Source organism: Macrobrachium nipponense, chromosome 18 (assembly GCF_015104395.2).
Source record: "Macrobrachium nipponense isolate FS-2020 chromosome 18, ASM1510439v2, whole genome shotgun sequence".
Classification (NCBI taxonomy): Eukaryota; Metazoa; Arthropoda; class Malacostraca; order Decapoda; family Palaemonidae; genus Macrobrachium; species Macrobrachium nipponense.
Window position 1 is genome coordinate 34,836,357 of NC_087211.1, and position 16,888 is coordinate 34,853,244.

At 39.9% G+C, this 16,888-nt stretch overlaps 1 protein-coding gene across 1 annotated transcript in view; it reads right to left on the bottom strand.

Annotated features, from left to right (window-relative positions):
* LOC135196960 (lambda-crystallin homolog) overlaps positions 1–4,156 on the bottom strand; it is a 24,798-nt gene extending 20,642 nt beyond the window's left edge. Inside the window, exon 1 of the mRNA XM_064223818.1 lies at positions 3,880–4,156. Coding sequence (XP_064079888.1) covers positions 3,880–3,914 — 35 coding nt within the window. The 5' untranslated portion in view covers positions 3,915–4,156. The remainder of the gene's footprint in view (positions 1–3,879) is intronic.
* Between the last annotated feature and the right edge of the window lie 12,732 nt (positions 4,157–16,888).

Here is a 16,888-nt window from a genome sequence, read left to right on the forward strand (position 1 = left end):
CAAAGGTTTGTAATTGTGCAGAAACAAATAATTTTTTAAAAGTAAAAGCATCACTCTGTTAATCTGGCAATGATGTCCTCAAAAATTCTAGGATGTTTGGTTAAAGTGTAACTGCATTCACATATACTGTAAATCATTGTTAATCAACATAAAAACAGTTCCTTGCACTATGTACAGTATATACTGATTATTCTTTAAGAGTGACTGGGGCTTATTGAACTCCTTCGTTTCACAGTGTAAGCATGTGCTCCGAAATTTAAAGATCTATGGTTAAAAGAAGAGCAACTACAATCATACATGTACTAAAGAATAAGAAATCATTGTTAATCAAACATATAAAAACAGTTCCCCACGTGAATTTTTCCACAGCTTCTTTGTTTAATTGTGTCAGCAAGTATTCTGAAATTTGACAATTTTTGGTTGAAAAGAATGCAATTGTCTCAGTTTATACCTCAACAGCCCCTAATTTGAAATATCACTATTGACCCCATAACATACCAATGGAATTCATTTGACTAAAATGTCCCATGTCACCATAACCACAAGGTAAGATTTTAAACAGTTTACTAGACATTATCTAACATGATTTGGAATTTTGATGATGACCATACATAGTCATTCACTTTTTTTTTTTTTTTTTTTTGCTTTGAAGAAGTGATTTTGTGCTGTATGTAATTCTTTTAGTCTGAGCTTGTGCAAGTACCTTTAAGTACACACAAGCATCATATTAAAAAACATTGCACATGTACTGTGGCTATCACCTCTCTCTAGTACAGTACTGGTTATTTAATGACATTTAATGATGTCCCAAATTGCATGTGTATTTAATACAGATTGTGTTGCATTATATATTTTTCAGTCTACGTATGTGTGCCTAAATTCTCTCTCTCTCTCTCTCTCTCTCTCTCACAGTACAGTAGTATATATTTAATAAAACACATTTAAATTAATTTGTACTTTTCCTACATAATCAAACCAGATCCTTTTACATAGACATACAGTATCCTTCAGTGCAAGATGGAATGGTTGTTACACTTGGTAACAAAGTCACTGACTGGTAGTCATGGGGAAGGGGAAGGAGAATGAGGGATACCTTTCACTCAACCACCACTGCTAAGCACTTTTTCTTTTGTCACAAAGACAAAACAGGGAGGCTGAGGTGAGTTTAAGATAAGATCTGGTCTGTATACCTAGAAAAAAAATTACCAATATGTTCAAAATTTATTTGCTCTTAAGGATACAAACCATCACCTTTTATATTGAACATTGACTCCTTAGGTGGAAGGGCATCTCTGACAACTGACTGGAATTGAATCCCTCCCAGAATTTTAATGTTCCTTCATACATTTGCAACCTCCTATTCAGTCTGTGTTATGGGATGACAGAGCAGTAAGACTAGATGTGTGTGAAATTGACATTGAGGAAGAACTCAATCAAGTAAGGAAATATTAGAGAACCATGATATCTCCTGTATGGTTGATGATGATGATGATAGATTAAGCCAGCCGTATGCTGGCACGGGCTCTTGCTCTTCAGCAGCCCATAACTGTGAAGTTAACAATTGTGCATGTGAACACAACCATTCGGTTCAATTTAACCACTGGGCCGGTAAGGAAAGGCATTAGGAAGAGAGAAAGTGTTACAGCAGGGAGTCCCAGTAAGAGGAGGACATGGGAATGGAAAGATAAAATTTAAAGTCAGGGGGATAGGATGATAATAAAAAAAAAAAAAAAAAAAAAAAAAGGATACAGGGATCCTTGCTGCCTTCTATGGACCGCATGTTAAGGTCACTGTAGAAAGGGAAAGCAAGGGGCAGGAAGGGGTAAGGAAGTAAATGATGATAATGAGTAGTGAAATTGAAAGTTATCTTATACATTTGATGGCTGTATGCCATCAGGACTAGCTAATATTGTAGTCCATTCAAATTATAAGGTAGCTAACTCTAGTAATACCAAATTATGAGTTAAGAATCTACCTCTACCGACAGTTTCCCCCTTGTAGAAAGGGAAAGCAGAATGAGATATATCTCAGTCAGCAAACACTTCGTGTCCATTCTCTTCTCTTCTTCCTACCATACCTCTCCCTCTGCAAGGAGGATCACAAAACACTCCTTTCAGATGGAGAGACAACCAGGCTATATGTGTACCCTACTCCTACAAGAAATACAATAGCCTAGCTGTGTGGGTCAACTACTAAAAGAGACAAGAACCACCCACAAATGTACCCCAGTTCCTCACAATGCCTTTGTACGTACTTGCTTTTTCTCCATTTATTAGGCAAAGTGAAAGCATGAAACAAAAATTAATCAGTAATTATATAAAAGGGTTTCCACAACAACTCTCAGCCTAGTGAGAGCGAGCAGAGACATCAACACTCGACAGCAAGTGAGTGCAGGGTCTTCAACACTCATCCGTGTTAACCACCAGTTAATTACCTTGTTACAATGTTTCAATAGCTACCTAATTCCACCTCAAGCTGAAGGATACCCCTATATAAAATGCAATGGTTTGCATTTCATAAGAAAAAAAAAAGTACAACATATTTACTTAAAAAAATATGCCGTACTAATATTTACTTTCATACACAACCACTCCCATGAGCGCCATGTTCACTACCAGCCCCAAGAGAATGAATGTTGAAAAACAGAAGTATCCGAGATATAGGTAGTATAATTGAAGCCTATTTAAGTCATGGTATTAATCAAAGTAAAATAATACCACACAAAGGTTAGGCTGTCTCTGTGTTTAGTGCTGGCCCCTGGGGGTTAATTACAGTGGTCCGAATAAATATTACTTTAAATTCTTATTCAGTAAGTAAAATAACGTAGGAAAACGTCAACTGCCATAGTCTACTTTACCACGGAATGAGGGCTTAGAATTATACCCAACCATGTTTGCATGAAAACCTTTTCAGGTTTTTCATGCAATAATGGCTAGGATATGATAGGGCACTAAAAGAACTTGAAAATTTCAACGTCACATTAACTAGGGGTGCTTACTGGTGACAATGTTGCCGTACTAGCCATGGTAAAGGGGGGGGGGGGGTCAGTACCTAGCCTATTATCTTACCTTAAGTTGTAATTTGATCATGGCCTAATTTTTTCTCTGTTATTAAGCATGTGTGCAGGTTATGTATTTAGCCTAGGTAGAAATTTATTTGTTTTGATGCATTTTACCCAGAAAAATATAAATAATACTACCTATAGGTAATGTAGCAGATGGATGGAGCCTTCTGAAAAATAATCAAGATGACTTGGGAACCATTCCTTTATTCAGGGCTGAACAATACATAATGTGGTCTCTATACCTAGGCTCAAATAGGGCACATTCATTCCGGTCACTGGTAGGCTACCTAAGGCCTAGGTAGGCTATTCTACTTGGATGTGGGGAGTCGACGCCTCACCAGGGCCAATACAGAATCATGATCATTTATGACTGCCGTAATGTGCAGTCAGTGGTGGGGGGCTTGGGGGGACCTGACTCGCCTAACTTCCGTCTGAGCACTTTCAGATGGTAGAGGTAGTGAAGTGAAACCCAGTAACTGCAACTTCAAATAGCCTATGTAGGTAGGTCTATCCTCTGGCAATTGAATGCCGGATACCTAGTGGGTTAAATATTCTTAAATAAGGTCTTAAGATGATTGTTCACACAAAAAATTATGAATTCCAAGATACCTAGCCTATTACAATATGTTATGTTGATACCGGAGACTTGTCATCCCAAGGGCCAAAAAGGCTGGCCGCAATTTTAGGTACCTTGGCAACCCACGAGTAGGCTATCAATACTACCGGATTATCCTATCCTATCTAATAGGCTAATATTATACTGAACAAAACTCATGGGTGGTAGGTAACGTAGGTATGGAAGGCCTCCTCCTCACCTGCCAACAATTCCAATTTTCTCGTCCCTGGCCATGATTGCGGTCGAAGTTGCGGCAGCCTTTGAAGAATTGTTCTGCAGCGGCGAACAGTCAGCCTCAAACTCTCCCCTCCTAAGCCGGCTATTGATATGGATGCTCCTCAGAGCCGATAAGACGATGGGTGCTAGGCTCCGATGGATGCTGCGAAAGATAGTACTACAGGTGTCACTCAGCCTATTGCGGTCCAAAGGTCACTCAACTCGACAGACTCACTCACACTCACTGGCTCGTCCGGTTGCTCGCTCTCTCGCTCGCTTGCTTGGCATGCTTGCTTGCTTTTACAAGCCAGTGGTGGATTTAAAAGGGGCTGCACCTGGTCACCTGCCGGTCCCCATGAATATAAGAAAACATTGTTTTCTTTCAATAAATCATCATTAATAGCAAATATTTGCTTATTTAACGATTATTACGGTAGATCTACATAACTACCTAATCCACGGAGAGCTAGACCATGGCAGTTGACGTTATTCTATTATTGCAACAACTACTGTGTATGTGTATACATATATTAATATTGATAGGTATGTATGTATACCGTATGTGCTTTGGGTTATATGATACGTCTAAGTGGGCCTCCGATGAAAAATTTCTATAACCGCCGCTGTTGCTTGCCAGGGTAGGCGTGTCTGACCAAAACTCGTTTTAACACTCGCGGTGGATTTAGAATAGAGTGTTTTCCCTTCAAACAACTGGAAATATGACAAGCTGAATTAGATTATCTATAAAAACACATTCGGAATCACCCGTCCTCCGTAATATCATGTAACACAAGTCAGTTAACAGTACGTACGTGACCTATCATTCTTCGGAGGTTGATGTGCAAAGGCAAGGCGTTATTGTCCCGATAAGGCTTTCAAGTTGATCTTGTTCGATTCTTCATAGGATAAGACATACCTTTATTATCCTGCAACAGTTTTTAATTAAATATATCCTCTCATTTTAAACAGGGGTAGATCTTAATTAAGCTTGACAAATAGTGTTTCTAATCTAGACTATAATGCACTTAAGAAGGGACAGTTAAATCGAAGTGATTATTTCCAGGGCGCCCTGACCCAATGACCGAGGTTATTTCCAGGGCGCCCTTGTACCGAATATGGGAAATCCGAATTGCGTACAGGGTGCCCTGTTCCGTATTCGAGAAAGGCCGAGGTTAATTCCAGGGCGCCCTGTACAGCACTGTCCCCTGTGAATATCAGTTCCAAATTCGTAATTTGTTCACTGATCTCGGTGTAGTGTACGACATTAATAAAAAAAAACATGTACAACATATATATAATTTAAAAAAAGCTTCCAGTGTCAAGCAAGGGCACCCTGGACCCAATTCGTTTTCCTTCATCAGTACAAGGCGTCCTGAACGAAAGAAGCATTTCTCGAATACGGTACAGGGGGCCCTGTATGCAATTCGGAAATAATCACTTCGTTATTTAGGCCTATAACACGGTTGATACTTTTTTGTTGACATGTTTTGTTTTATCATAATAGGCTACACGCGCATGCATGCATGAATATGCATTTACGAACACACACTGTCGCGAGATTCGCAACACGAGAATACTTCGACGACAGAGCGCCCGTTCAGTCTGGATGTTAGTACCATCTGAGTCTGAGAGGGCAAAAGTTTACCCCTACTAAGTTGTTTATCGGGTTAATATAAGTGATTTAATATATGATAACCTTTGCACAAAAGCAGCTTTTCATACTTTTTTTTCATGTTAAAATTTTTTGGGGTCGGTGCCTGTGCGAAATGTGCAAAATCTTCCAATATCATGTAAAAATTGATGTTATTGGGCATTACATAACATTACCAGAATTATTTGGTTGATCATAATCGTGCAAAAGAATGCAGCTTTCAACTTTCAGCTTTCAGCATTTCAGTTTTCAATGGAAGCGTTCTGCTTCCAGGGAGACGGCTGAATCTGAAAAACTTGGAGCTTTCAGGCATAGAACTTAAGCTAAATTTATTTCAGATGCCACCAGCGCATTAAGCATCATATGTATTTAGATAGTTAAGTTATTTTAGTTAAGAATAACTAATACTAGGAGATTAAGACTGAATAGCACTTTCCGATTTCGATGAGCCCATGCCGATAGCAGTAACATACGATTGGAACAGTCTGCAACATAATTCAAGGGAACTGGCCATAATAGATAAAAAGTAATATTGTGCTCTTGAATGTTTTGTGATGAAAAAATTAATGTACCTTTCTATCTTTGTTACAGGTGTTGATAGTGTCCTGAAAACAATGATGAATCCCAAAGAAGACAGTACCTTGCCAAAGAAGCGGGCACACATGACCTGTATCATCCATTGCTCCGATGAGGCTTCAGACAATCTAGTTTCACCACAGAACCTAGATTCATGGAAATCGCTGCTGAGAGCAGCAGAGATCAGACAGCATATCCCTATTTTGGAGCTGGCCAAAAACTTGCTCGAGGGAGAAGTCCCACCAGTTCAGTATCATCGTAAGTGCCATTATTTTCACGATGAAGAAGCTTCTGGGCGCCATCACCGAAAGAGCTGATTCTGTGGAACCTGGAGAAGACCGTTCTAGAAGATCATCTAGAGAGGCACCAAGCACTTCAAGAGTATTTGAAAAACAGTGTATCTCCTGTGAAAAATCTAGCAAATACCTAAAGGGTCAAAATACTAGGGAACCCCTCGTACAGTGCTCTGAGTTATGTGCTGATGACTGAGTTCGAAAAGCAGCAGCCAACAGGCAAGATCAGAGACTGCTTACCATCACTAGTAGAGAACTTGTTGCTGCTGAGGGACACTACCACACCATATACACGTGGAGAGACTGCTGACACATCTGATGCAGTGGAACAAGACGATTCAGAGGCACAGTATGAGGCTGCAGAAATGCACACCTATGAGGAACTGTTTTTGTATATAAGGAATGAGGTCTTCCCGAACCCACAAATACTAGCCATGACAGACCTCACATCCAGGGTAATGTCAACAATGAGCTCTTTCGGTATCAGTCAGGTAAAAGATTCGACCAAGAAACATCTTCGACGTAAGTTGGAGACTGAGTTTGCAAGGTCCATCCATATTATTTCTGATGACAAAGGAAAGCTCCTTTTATACCCAGACAGCCTGTCTATGAGTGAGCTTGCTAAACACACCTACGCCTTGAAAATGGAGCTAATACATGCTGAGAATGTCAACTCTGGAGATTTGGTGAAAAAGGCAGCTTTGCAGATGAGAAACGACATTAAAAGACAAGACACCAGCCCAGCATGGCCACCTAATGTAGAGCGAGATGAGGACGTCATTCCTCAGGCAATGACCGAGTTCTGCAAACACTGCTGACAGGAGAATGTGATGCAAAAATCCATCTGATAGGGTCAAAAGACTTGTTACATCTTTTGGTAGCGATTTAGTCTTTGCCATTACCTGTGGTAAGAAGAAACCACTGAGGCACCTACTACTACCATTTGCTGTGAAGACACTGTCAGGAAACACGGAACTGATACACATTCTAAATCAGCTTGGACACAGTATTGCATACTCACAAGTTCAGGAGGTTGACACAGTACTTTGTCTTCAGAAGATGGAGCTCTCAAGGAATGACGTACCACTGCCCACAAACGTATATCCAAATGTGTTCACCACATTGGCATGGGACAATATTGACCGACTTGAAGAGACAGTTAGTGGGGCAGGAACCTCTCACCAAGTCAATGGAATTGCTGTACAAGCAACCGTCAAAAACACCACATCACAAAAGGTCATGCCTGCAATTTCCAAATCAAAAAAGAGGAGCATCAGCCCTGCACCACTGATGATGCCCACCTACAATACTGGACGGCGAGTAGGACCACCACACACTCAAGGTATAGATGTCAACACAACTGCAGATGTCCAGGTTGCAAAGGAAAAGAACCATGCAGCATGTATCAGAAATGTGGAACACAAACCAAGACAAGGTTCCTTGACATTACCAAGCTAAGCAACTCATTGGGAAGCAATGTATGTGACGCTCTGGTTGGCATGCATGCTTTCACTGGCTGTGATACCATCAGTGCATTTGCAGGTCATGGAAAGATGGGTACCTTCAAGTTTTTAAAGATTGAAAAGACCTTCCAGGAGGCATTCACTGAGCTTGGAAGTTCATGGAATGTATCCAATGAGCTGTTTCAGAAGCTGTAAGAGATCACATGCCATATGTATGTTTTAGGGCTTTTGCCTTGTATAATAAGGCGCCCTATGAGGTAATGTTAGGCTTGCGATAATCTTACGCTAAGTCAGTTGGTATTGCACTTCCATATTCAATGGAGTGTCTTGGGGTTTGTAGATCACTTACGAAGTCGGTATTATCTTCTTGGTTATGACGACGATGTGTTAAACTCATGATGATTCGGTGATTAGGTGAGGATCTAGTAGAAACCACGAAGTACAAAAATACTTATATTCTCTGAATTTACATGGTGAAGATCAGGTATGATTGTACAAGTCTTCTAATGACGATAGCTTGATCGCTTCTGCCAATGATGATGGCTAATTCTATTCTCTCTACATGATAAAGCTTAGGTAAAGAGGTACAGGTCTTCTAATGACGATAGCTAACTCTCTTCTCCCTACATCTCGGTTACAAGTCATAAAGGAACAGACAGTAGTTCGAACATATGAACATACAATCAGATGACATAGTTACATACGAACATACAATCAAAATGAGACACTACAGATCACGTAGGCCGTTTAAATTATAGGTCGCAGTATAGTTGTCTCAAGCAGGGAGCTTGGACTAAAGTTTATAAACAATTGAATGACTACAGGTGACGGCATGTTATCTTAGCCTACTTTTATTGTATACGTCATCTTTAGCGTCTCTAGTCTGATCACATTCCTGCAAGCAATCTGGTTGACCTCTTTAGTTTTAGTCTTTTATATATATGGACGAACATTCCATATTTTTATTATATAAACACTTACATTTGCACCCGCACTCACACAACAGACGTGAACACACTTCGCTATCAACTCTTTTGTGCCAGATGTTATGAAGTCTAATCGTCAACTCCCACCTTGTAAGGATTGCCTCTCAATGCATGTTGCCCATGCCAACTATGGAGGCGGTCTCTGCAGACTCGACCTTCTGTACCAAATCCCAAGGACTATGGGTGGACCACAGACGATGATGGAAAGCTGGTCATCAACTGGATGCATGGCTCACCAGCACCAGATTCGGTGCTACAGTTTCTTTCCTGCAAGTACGTGAGATCCTGCAAATTACCAGATTGCACATGTCTCACCAATGACTTGAAGTGCACAAATAAATGCAAGCTACAAACCTGCACCAACCAACCGAGTGATGAAGAGCCAATTGCGGAACTAACAGACTCTTATGTAGACGATGATGGTGACTGAATCACAAGTGTCGTAATATTGTTGGAAGTTTGGACTTTGCTAACAATGATATCAGCTCAATTTAGGTTGAGTCAAAGTATGTTAAGTTGAACACACCATTTACTAAAATAGAGTGAACCAAATCTAGTGTACCAACTGTATAATAAATGATGCCACAAGATTCAATGTATTATCAACCAATTATTCAGTTCACACTAATTACCGCTAAGTAGGTTTCCGCATATAACATCTGCATTGTGTTTTAAAATAAAGGAGTAATTGAACTATATGACGCATCACATTATTTAGTCGTCAACTTATAGAATGCAACGTGGTTGATTTGTTGACTACAAGAAACTTGGCAGTAGGAAATAAATTATAAAAAAAAAATGAAATTACTGACCAAATACACTGCAAATTTGTCGAAAGCAGCATGAATATTAATGCATAACTGAGAATATTTACTTAAACTAGTAAGTAGGGCCGTTATATGTATTTATTGATGATTAGTAAGTCGTTGGTGGACATAATGACATAACAGCTGATGCTCGGAGAAAGTGTCTTTCTGAGTCAAACCGTTGGGTCTGTCTATTCAAGAGGTGATTACCTGTAATAAGCTGCCACTCTGCAAGGGTTATCATGTAAAATTGTGATCTAGGAATATACACCAATAAAAAAATAGCAACCAGAATTTGCCCACCCAGGTGGTACCAATACGTAAAATTTTGGGTCTTGGCCCATGGACTATTATACAAGGACAGCTCAATGGAAACGCACTGAATTTTTTTTATTTTATTACAAAAAATAATTCTCTGATACCATATTTACAAATTTACAAAAAGACTGAATAAAAATGAGGTTAAATTACACTCCTGTATTGAAGGCATAATGTGGCCACGCGACTATAAGAATCCAAGAAAATCTCAAATAGGACACAAAATTTCACTATAATAATCTGAGGTACACACGCTCAAACAACTGGTGGCAGAGTTTCTTAATTTTTCGTTCACCTGCCTGATGCACGATTCATGCCTTATTAATCTATTTTTCTTTTCAAAGATGGAAGAAATATTATGTAATGACATTAAAAACAGTCACTGATATCTTTGGAACATAATGTTATGTTATTGTGTAAAACTATTTTCCATATAGCAAAATTGACGTGAATGAAACTGATATACATTGCCAAATAGATGGGAGATACCTATCACTAGCAGTATAGCATAAACAAAGGCTTACATTATCACTTCAATATTAACTTGAAGGTAGTTGAATGAATCAAATTGTTTAGAAAATGGCAAAGTTTAGAACACAGGCCTAGATGTGGAACTCCTCGAAGCACCGAAGCACCACAAGAGAGCGAGATAATACAGTAAAGTAAATGTTGCTGAGCAATGTTAAATTGTAAATTTTGAATTCTAGCACCTCATCATGATATTACTGAACCAGGAATCATGACTAGCTCGACGCCTATGACTGGTGTCTGATGAATAGTTGAGATGGAGAGGAAGAGATTTTAAAAAATACACTTGAAATCTTTTATAGAAGTTTACTGGATAAGTCTAATGAATAAACAAACTTACCCTTGATGGATGAGAGATTCAGTTAGGTTTACTCTTTTTGTTTTGTTTTTTATTGGTGACCAGTGAATACCACGGATAGGGAAAGAAACAGATTCAATGATGCATGCATTTTTTTCTTCAAAACCTAAAGAATATATTTTATTGGGAGATACTTTATCAACATATACTTTATCAACATTGGCCCTCCATCACTCCTATACGGCACCTCCACTGCCATAAACATCTCAGGCGACTCGATCCGACTTCTCGCTGCGAACTCCATCGCGTGACAGCAGCACTAATGATAACGGTTATTTTAAAAACCCCTCACCAACAACAGAAACCTTAAAATGCATGTTTATAAAATATTTTCTGTTCAAAGTTACTTTATCTTTCATGCCTCCAAATATTTGCATACACTCGTGTTACACCCTGTATGAGTGTTGTAGCTATCAAAGAGCAACCCCTGATTAAAGCAGTAGGTTTCCATTAAAAAAAAAATAACATCTGAAATAGACTTAAACGAGAACGTCACCTTTCATATTTCTTATCCTTTCAGCTACTTATAATATGCTTATGGTATTAGGTCTAGCCATGCATGTGAAATTAATTTTAATTAATTCTATTTAGAAGAAATGAATAGCTACAGAAGGATCAACCCAAGAAAGTTTGTATGAAAGTAAGCTTTTCTTAACGTATTCGTCAGTTTTGACTCCCAAAGCTTTCCAACATGTCCAGATGAAACAGGATGATGTGCAAGGAATTCAATAAAAAATAAGACTTAATCATATTCATTTTATTTTTTTATGGTTGCTTTTTGACACTGAATAGCTAGGTCTGAGTATATTATGTTAAGCAATTATGAAAAAGATAAGGAAAAAGGAGAACGTGGCTAATAAAAATAGAATAACGGGAATAATAAAATAAAGCAGATTAATATAGATATAAATATTCATTCGCATTACGATCCGAGAGAGTATACTGCTGAAAATAGACCTAGGTTAATCATGTTCATATGTGAAAATTAAAAGTCAAATTTAGGCCCATTAAATGTGTCATGCAAATTATTTTTATTGATCAAAGGACAAAATTAGTTTAATTAAGCATCGCTATTAAAGAATGTTGACGCCATAATGTATTATTTATCGGCTGCAGGAGACGAAATGACAACACCCAAGCGCAGTACGATACGTTGGGTCAAGACTCGAGCGGCAGCAAAGCCAGCTTCAAAGTGCTTATGATGTCTAAAAGCTAGAATTGAGAATAAAATTAGAATTCGTGGACCCATCGGTATATATTTTCCTTATTTTGCAAAATAATTATCTCTGATACATTGAATAAATCTACTCAATTTTAATGTAATTTATTTAAAGTATAGCACCTTTGAAAGGAAATATTTATTGTTAAGTAAATAATCTGGCATCTGCATGTGGCAATGGTTCAATAACGAACAATGCATTAAGAAACTATGCCAATTCTTCGTGGGCTGACTGTACATATGATTCCAATACAATGCGGCTTCATCAAAAACACTACAATTCACTAAAGCTAATAACAGCAAAGATATGCAACGATCACTTACTGAACTTGGTTATGGTCACCGAAGTCACTCGAGTCACGCAACTCCCTTCCGTGTGGAAATGGATAAGTTAAACCTGGAGGCCTCTCTGCCCAATTGATGTTAATTGGATCACTAGGAGCTAAAGAGAGAGGGCAATTACTGCCTGTAGGGTGTTTTTATACCCGCACAGACTAGTCAATTATGTAGAATTTTGATTGATAAAAAGGACATATCCTTTTCTTATATATAGAAATTAATTTACAACAACACACAGGAGAGTGTTCCATGGGGAGCCAGAGTGACTTGGAAATAAAAACACAAAAACACACACAAGAACCATCCCGTTCTTGCCTCCAAAGTGAATATGAGGAACCTTGCCTACCCACAAGGACAGGAAAACGTATGTGGAGCGGCGGGATTACGTCATGAAAAAAGTGCACATTTTTTCACAACACACATGCTGACAATTTTAAGTGTCAATAATTACAAATTCATCAACCTTCATTTATTTTAAGGTTGGATCAGACATCAGCAAATCGAGCCCATCACCACCATTGTGGCGGGATCACAAGTTAAAAAAACTAGCGGGCAAAATCCACACCCCCCCCTGCCGCCCCCATAAATTTAACCAATCCAGCTACCAAATTCACCCTCAGCCACACTTCCTCTTTACACTACGGAATACATGCAAGACAATTGACCTAGCTACACACAGAACAAAAAACACAAACACATGTACTCACCCAACTCCAGATACTCAGGGCTATGCTGTACTATCCGCTGGTCGAGATCACTGAGACACCAACAACTGTCGCAAACCAACACACAACCAACAACAACCAAGGACCACAACCCCACAACAAAACCACCAAGGACCACAGCCCCACAACTCAACACAACAACTAAGGACCATAACCCCACAACTCAACAACACAATAAACAAGGACTACAACCACAACTTAACAACACAACAAACAAAAAATGACTACAACCACAACTCAACAACACAACAAACAAACAAGGAACACAACCACAACAAAAGACCACAGCACAAACAATCACTAACACAAAAAACAACAACACAAAAAGGTAACACACACCCACTAACAACACCAAGAAATCACAACAGCTCACCAAGAACAACTCTCAACAACTCACAACCACAACAACTCACAACCACAACAACTCACACATAACTCAACAGGAGCTCTTAAGCACAACAAATCTAACAGCACAGGCACAACTCTAAAGCAAACAATATCAAACTTAACAACTAAACAACAAATCAATAACACACAACTTAACCAACTATCAATGCCTTCACAGACCGCTGCCGACACTACTGACCATCACCAGTTCTGACTAAAGACTGATTCCAAAACCCAGAACTCTAACTCTAACAGCACCAGCAGACAACCCAGAACTCACCAACAGTCAATTCAGTTGTTAACCATCCATCCACCAATTACGCCCTCTCTCTCTTTTACGGAAAGCTAAAACACAAACACCTACTACACGATCACAACAGCAATACAAACCAAGAAATTCTCTCTCTCTCTCTCTCTCGCTCTCTCTCTCTCTCAATCTTCAAGGACGTTGTCAAATAGAACTCTCATAATTCCTCCATATTTCCTCCCCCGTTACATTTGACAATGTCTCTTACACTCACAACACCCACACTAAATAGCCTTCTGCAACACTCACAGATGCTTGGACGCAGGCCCCCTGGATCTTGTTTGAGGGCCCTCATACACACTCTCAGTTACACCGCCATCCACTTCTCCCACGCCACTTCCAGTCAGACTCCCATTACCATCTCCCTCACTACTATCCTCCCAAATCCTATTCACTATCTCATCTACTCCTTCTAACTCTTGTCCTAATATCTCTCTTAATTCTGTCAACAAATCACTTAGCTCATTTACACTCCTGCCAAACTCATGAAGAGACTCATTCATACTGCCAACCACATCCCTACTACCTGATTCCCTTTCTTCTGAAATCTCACTAAACCATGACAATTCAACCTACACACACTATAAGTATCATTCATCCCCTCAAAGTCATCGGTATTACATGCCTTACCAACCATTTTTACCTCAACACTAACCCCTCTATCAATCAGCTCACGTTTCACCCTATCATTCCCTTTCCTTACCTTCTGCTTTCTTCCATACTCAACCAACATCAACTGCCAATCTTCCAGACCCATTTGCTCACTGACACTTGGCTCACACTTATTCACCCTCAACCACTCACTCATTGCATTCTCCTGAACAAACTGTCACATACTAGAGGACCCTCCCAACTGAATCCCCTTTTCACTTAGTTTCCCGAATGCCCAACCTGACTCATCCTCTTTCGCCTTCACACACTCGCCACGTGACCTTCCATTCCACATTCAACACATTTCGCAAACTGTTCTTTACACATCCTGGCATAATGCCCGTTCTTCCTGCAGTTGCCGCAAACCATGTTCATACGGGTACCCTGACATCCACTAGCTATGTGCCCTACCTGTCCACACCTGTAACATTTAATATCCCTATCTTTCTTACACTCACTCACTAAGTGGCCCATTTGCCCACACCCGAAGCACGCTCCTAATGTCCACCGGCATTCATTCTTCTGTATCCTGGCTTACCACATCTGTAACACTGCTGCTCTCGCTCACAACTAACTGATCCTACTCTTCCAACAATCGCACTTCTATCTCCTTTAGGGCTAACTACACTCATGTTACTTGCTCTAATGCTCCTATCAACCACTCGCTCTGCCATTCACCTTGGCTCTTCTAAAACTGCCTCCCTATAGCTTTTAAACTCTCTTACATACACCTATCTAGCTCATAATCCTCTACTATTTCTAAAATGTCGTTCCATGTTAACCTTTCATTCATCCATCTCATTTTCTCCTTACGTTTCAGATTTATAAACTCATACACACTCACTGGTATAGTCGCCAACAACTTTTGCACTAACTCCTAATACTCATTTATCCCTTCGTCCCTAAACTTTTTCCTAGCTAATGTGTCCAACCTGCACACATACATCAACAACGACTCACCAACATTAATTTGTTCCTCTTCAAAATCTTGCTTCCTCCTATATCCAACATTTCTCTTTATCCACTTTGCCTGTTCCACAATCCTGACTTTCACACTCTCATAAAGCACATTCCCTACAATCATTACCCCATACATACTCAACAAAAATCCCGTCAAGAAGTTACCTAACCTCTTGCTCAGACTCTCTTGTTATCCCCATACTTAGCACAATACTTCTTATATTCCTTAAAAAAATCCCCTATGTCCCTACTACCATATTCCTCGTATTGTGCACATCAGGGTACCTCTCTTATGTACACAGCCTTTTGTATTTCCTGCTCACTCTCACTCTTACTTTCCCTACTTCCATTCTGACCCTTCTTTCCCTCTTCCGAATACAGTGAATCCGCTTCCATACTCACGTCCATACTCTTGATTACGCTCTTCTTACCCTTTTTCTTTATACCTACCTGTTTCCACTCACCGCTATCTAAATCACTCTCAGCACTTTCCCCAATGTATTCAGTCCTAGTCTCATCCTGTCCGTTATCGTTACTAACCTTCTTTCCCTTAGTCTTCTTCTTTTCCTCAGCCCCCTTCTTATTCTTGTTCTCAGGTTTATCCTTATCCTGTGGCTTCACCTTCTTTCCCTTACTTATCACATCCAAATTACCTTCGTCAATCTTACTCTCATCCACCTGTTCTTTCACTTTCTTAATCATTCCTGTCCCATCACAAGACCCGGTAGGCCTACCTCCTACTACTCCCTCTCCCATGAATCCCTTCAACATCTCCTGCACTGCTTTCATCATTACTCCAAATTTTTCGTTTATTTTCTCAACCATTCTCTCTTCCACTCCTTTCACCTCTTCTTTCATTTCCACTTTTGCACTCCTTAGCATTCCTCTCATTTCCTCTAACTCGCTCTTCAGCCTCTCACACTCCACCCTCAACCTTTCATTCTCCACTTCCAACCTTTCCTTAGCTTCCCTCACCAACCGCAACTCCTCCTTCAGCCTCTCCATCTCCTTCAACTCTTCCATCCTCACTTTCTCCACCAATCACACTACTCACTACCCCTATCGTCCTGCAGCTGCCGCACCAGCAGTCCCTGTTCGGGAGCCAAAAAATAATGTGGCGGGATCACAAGCTCAAAAAACAAGTGGGCAAAATCCCCCCTACACAAACTTAATCAATCCAACTGCCAAACTCACCCTCAGCCACACTTTCCTCTTTACACTACGGAATATGCAGGACAATTGACCTACCTACACACAGAACAAAAAACACAAACACAAGTACTCACCCAACTCTGGATACTCAGGGCTATGCTGTGCTGTCCACTGGTCGAGGTTACTGAGACACCAACAACTGTCGCAAACCAACACACAACCAACAACAACCAAGAACCACAACCCCACAACTCAACACAACAACAAAGGACC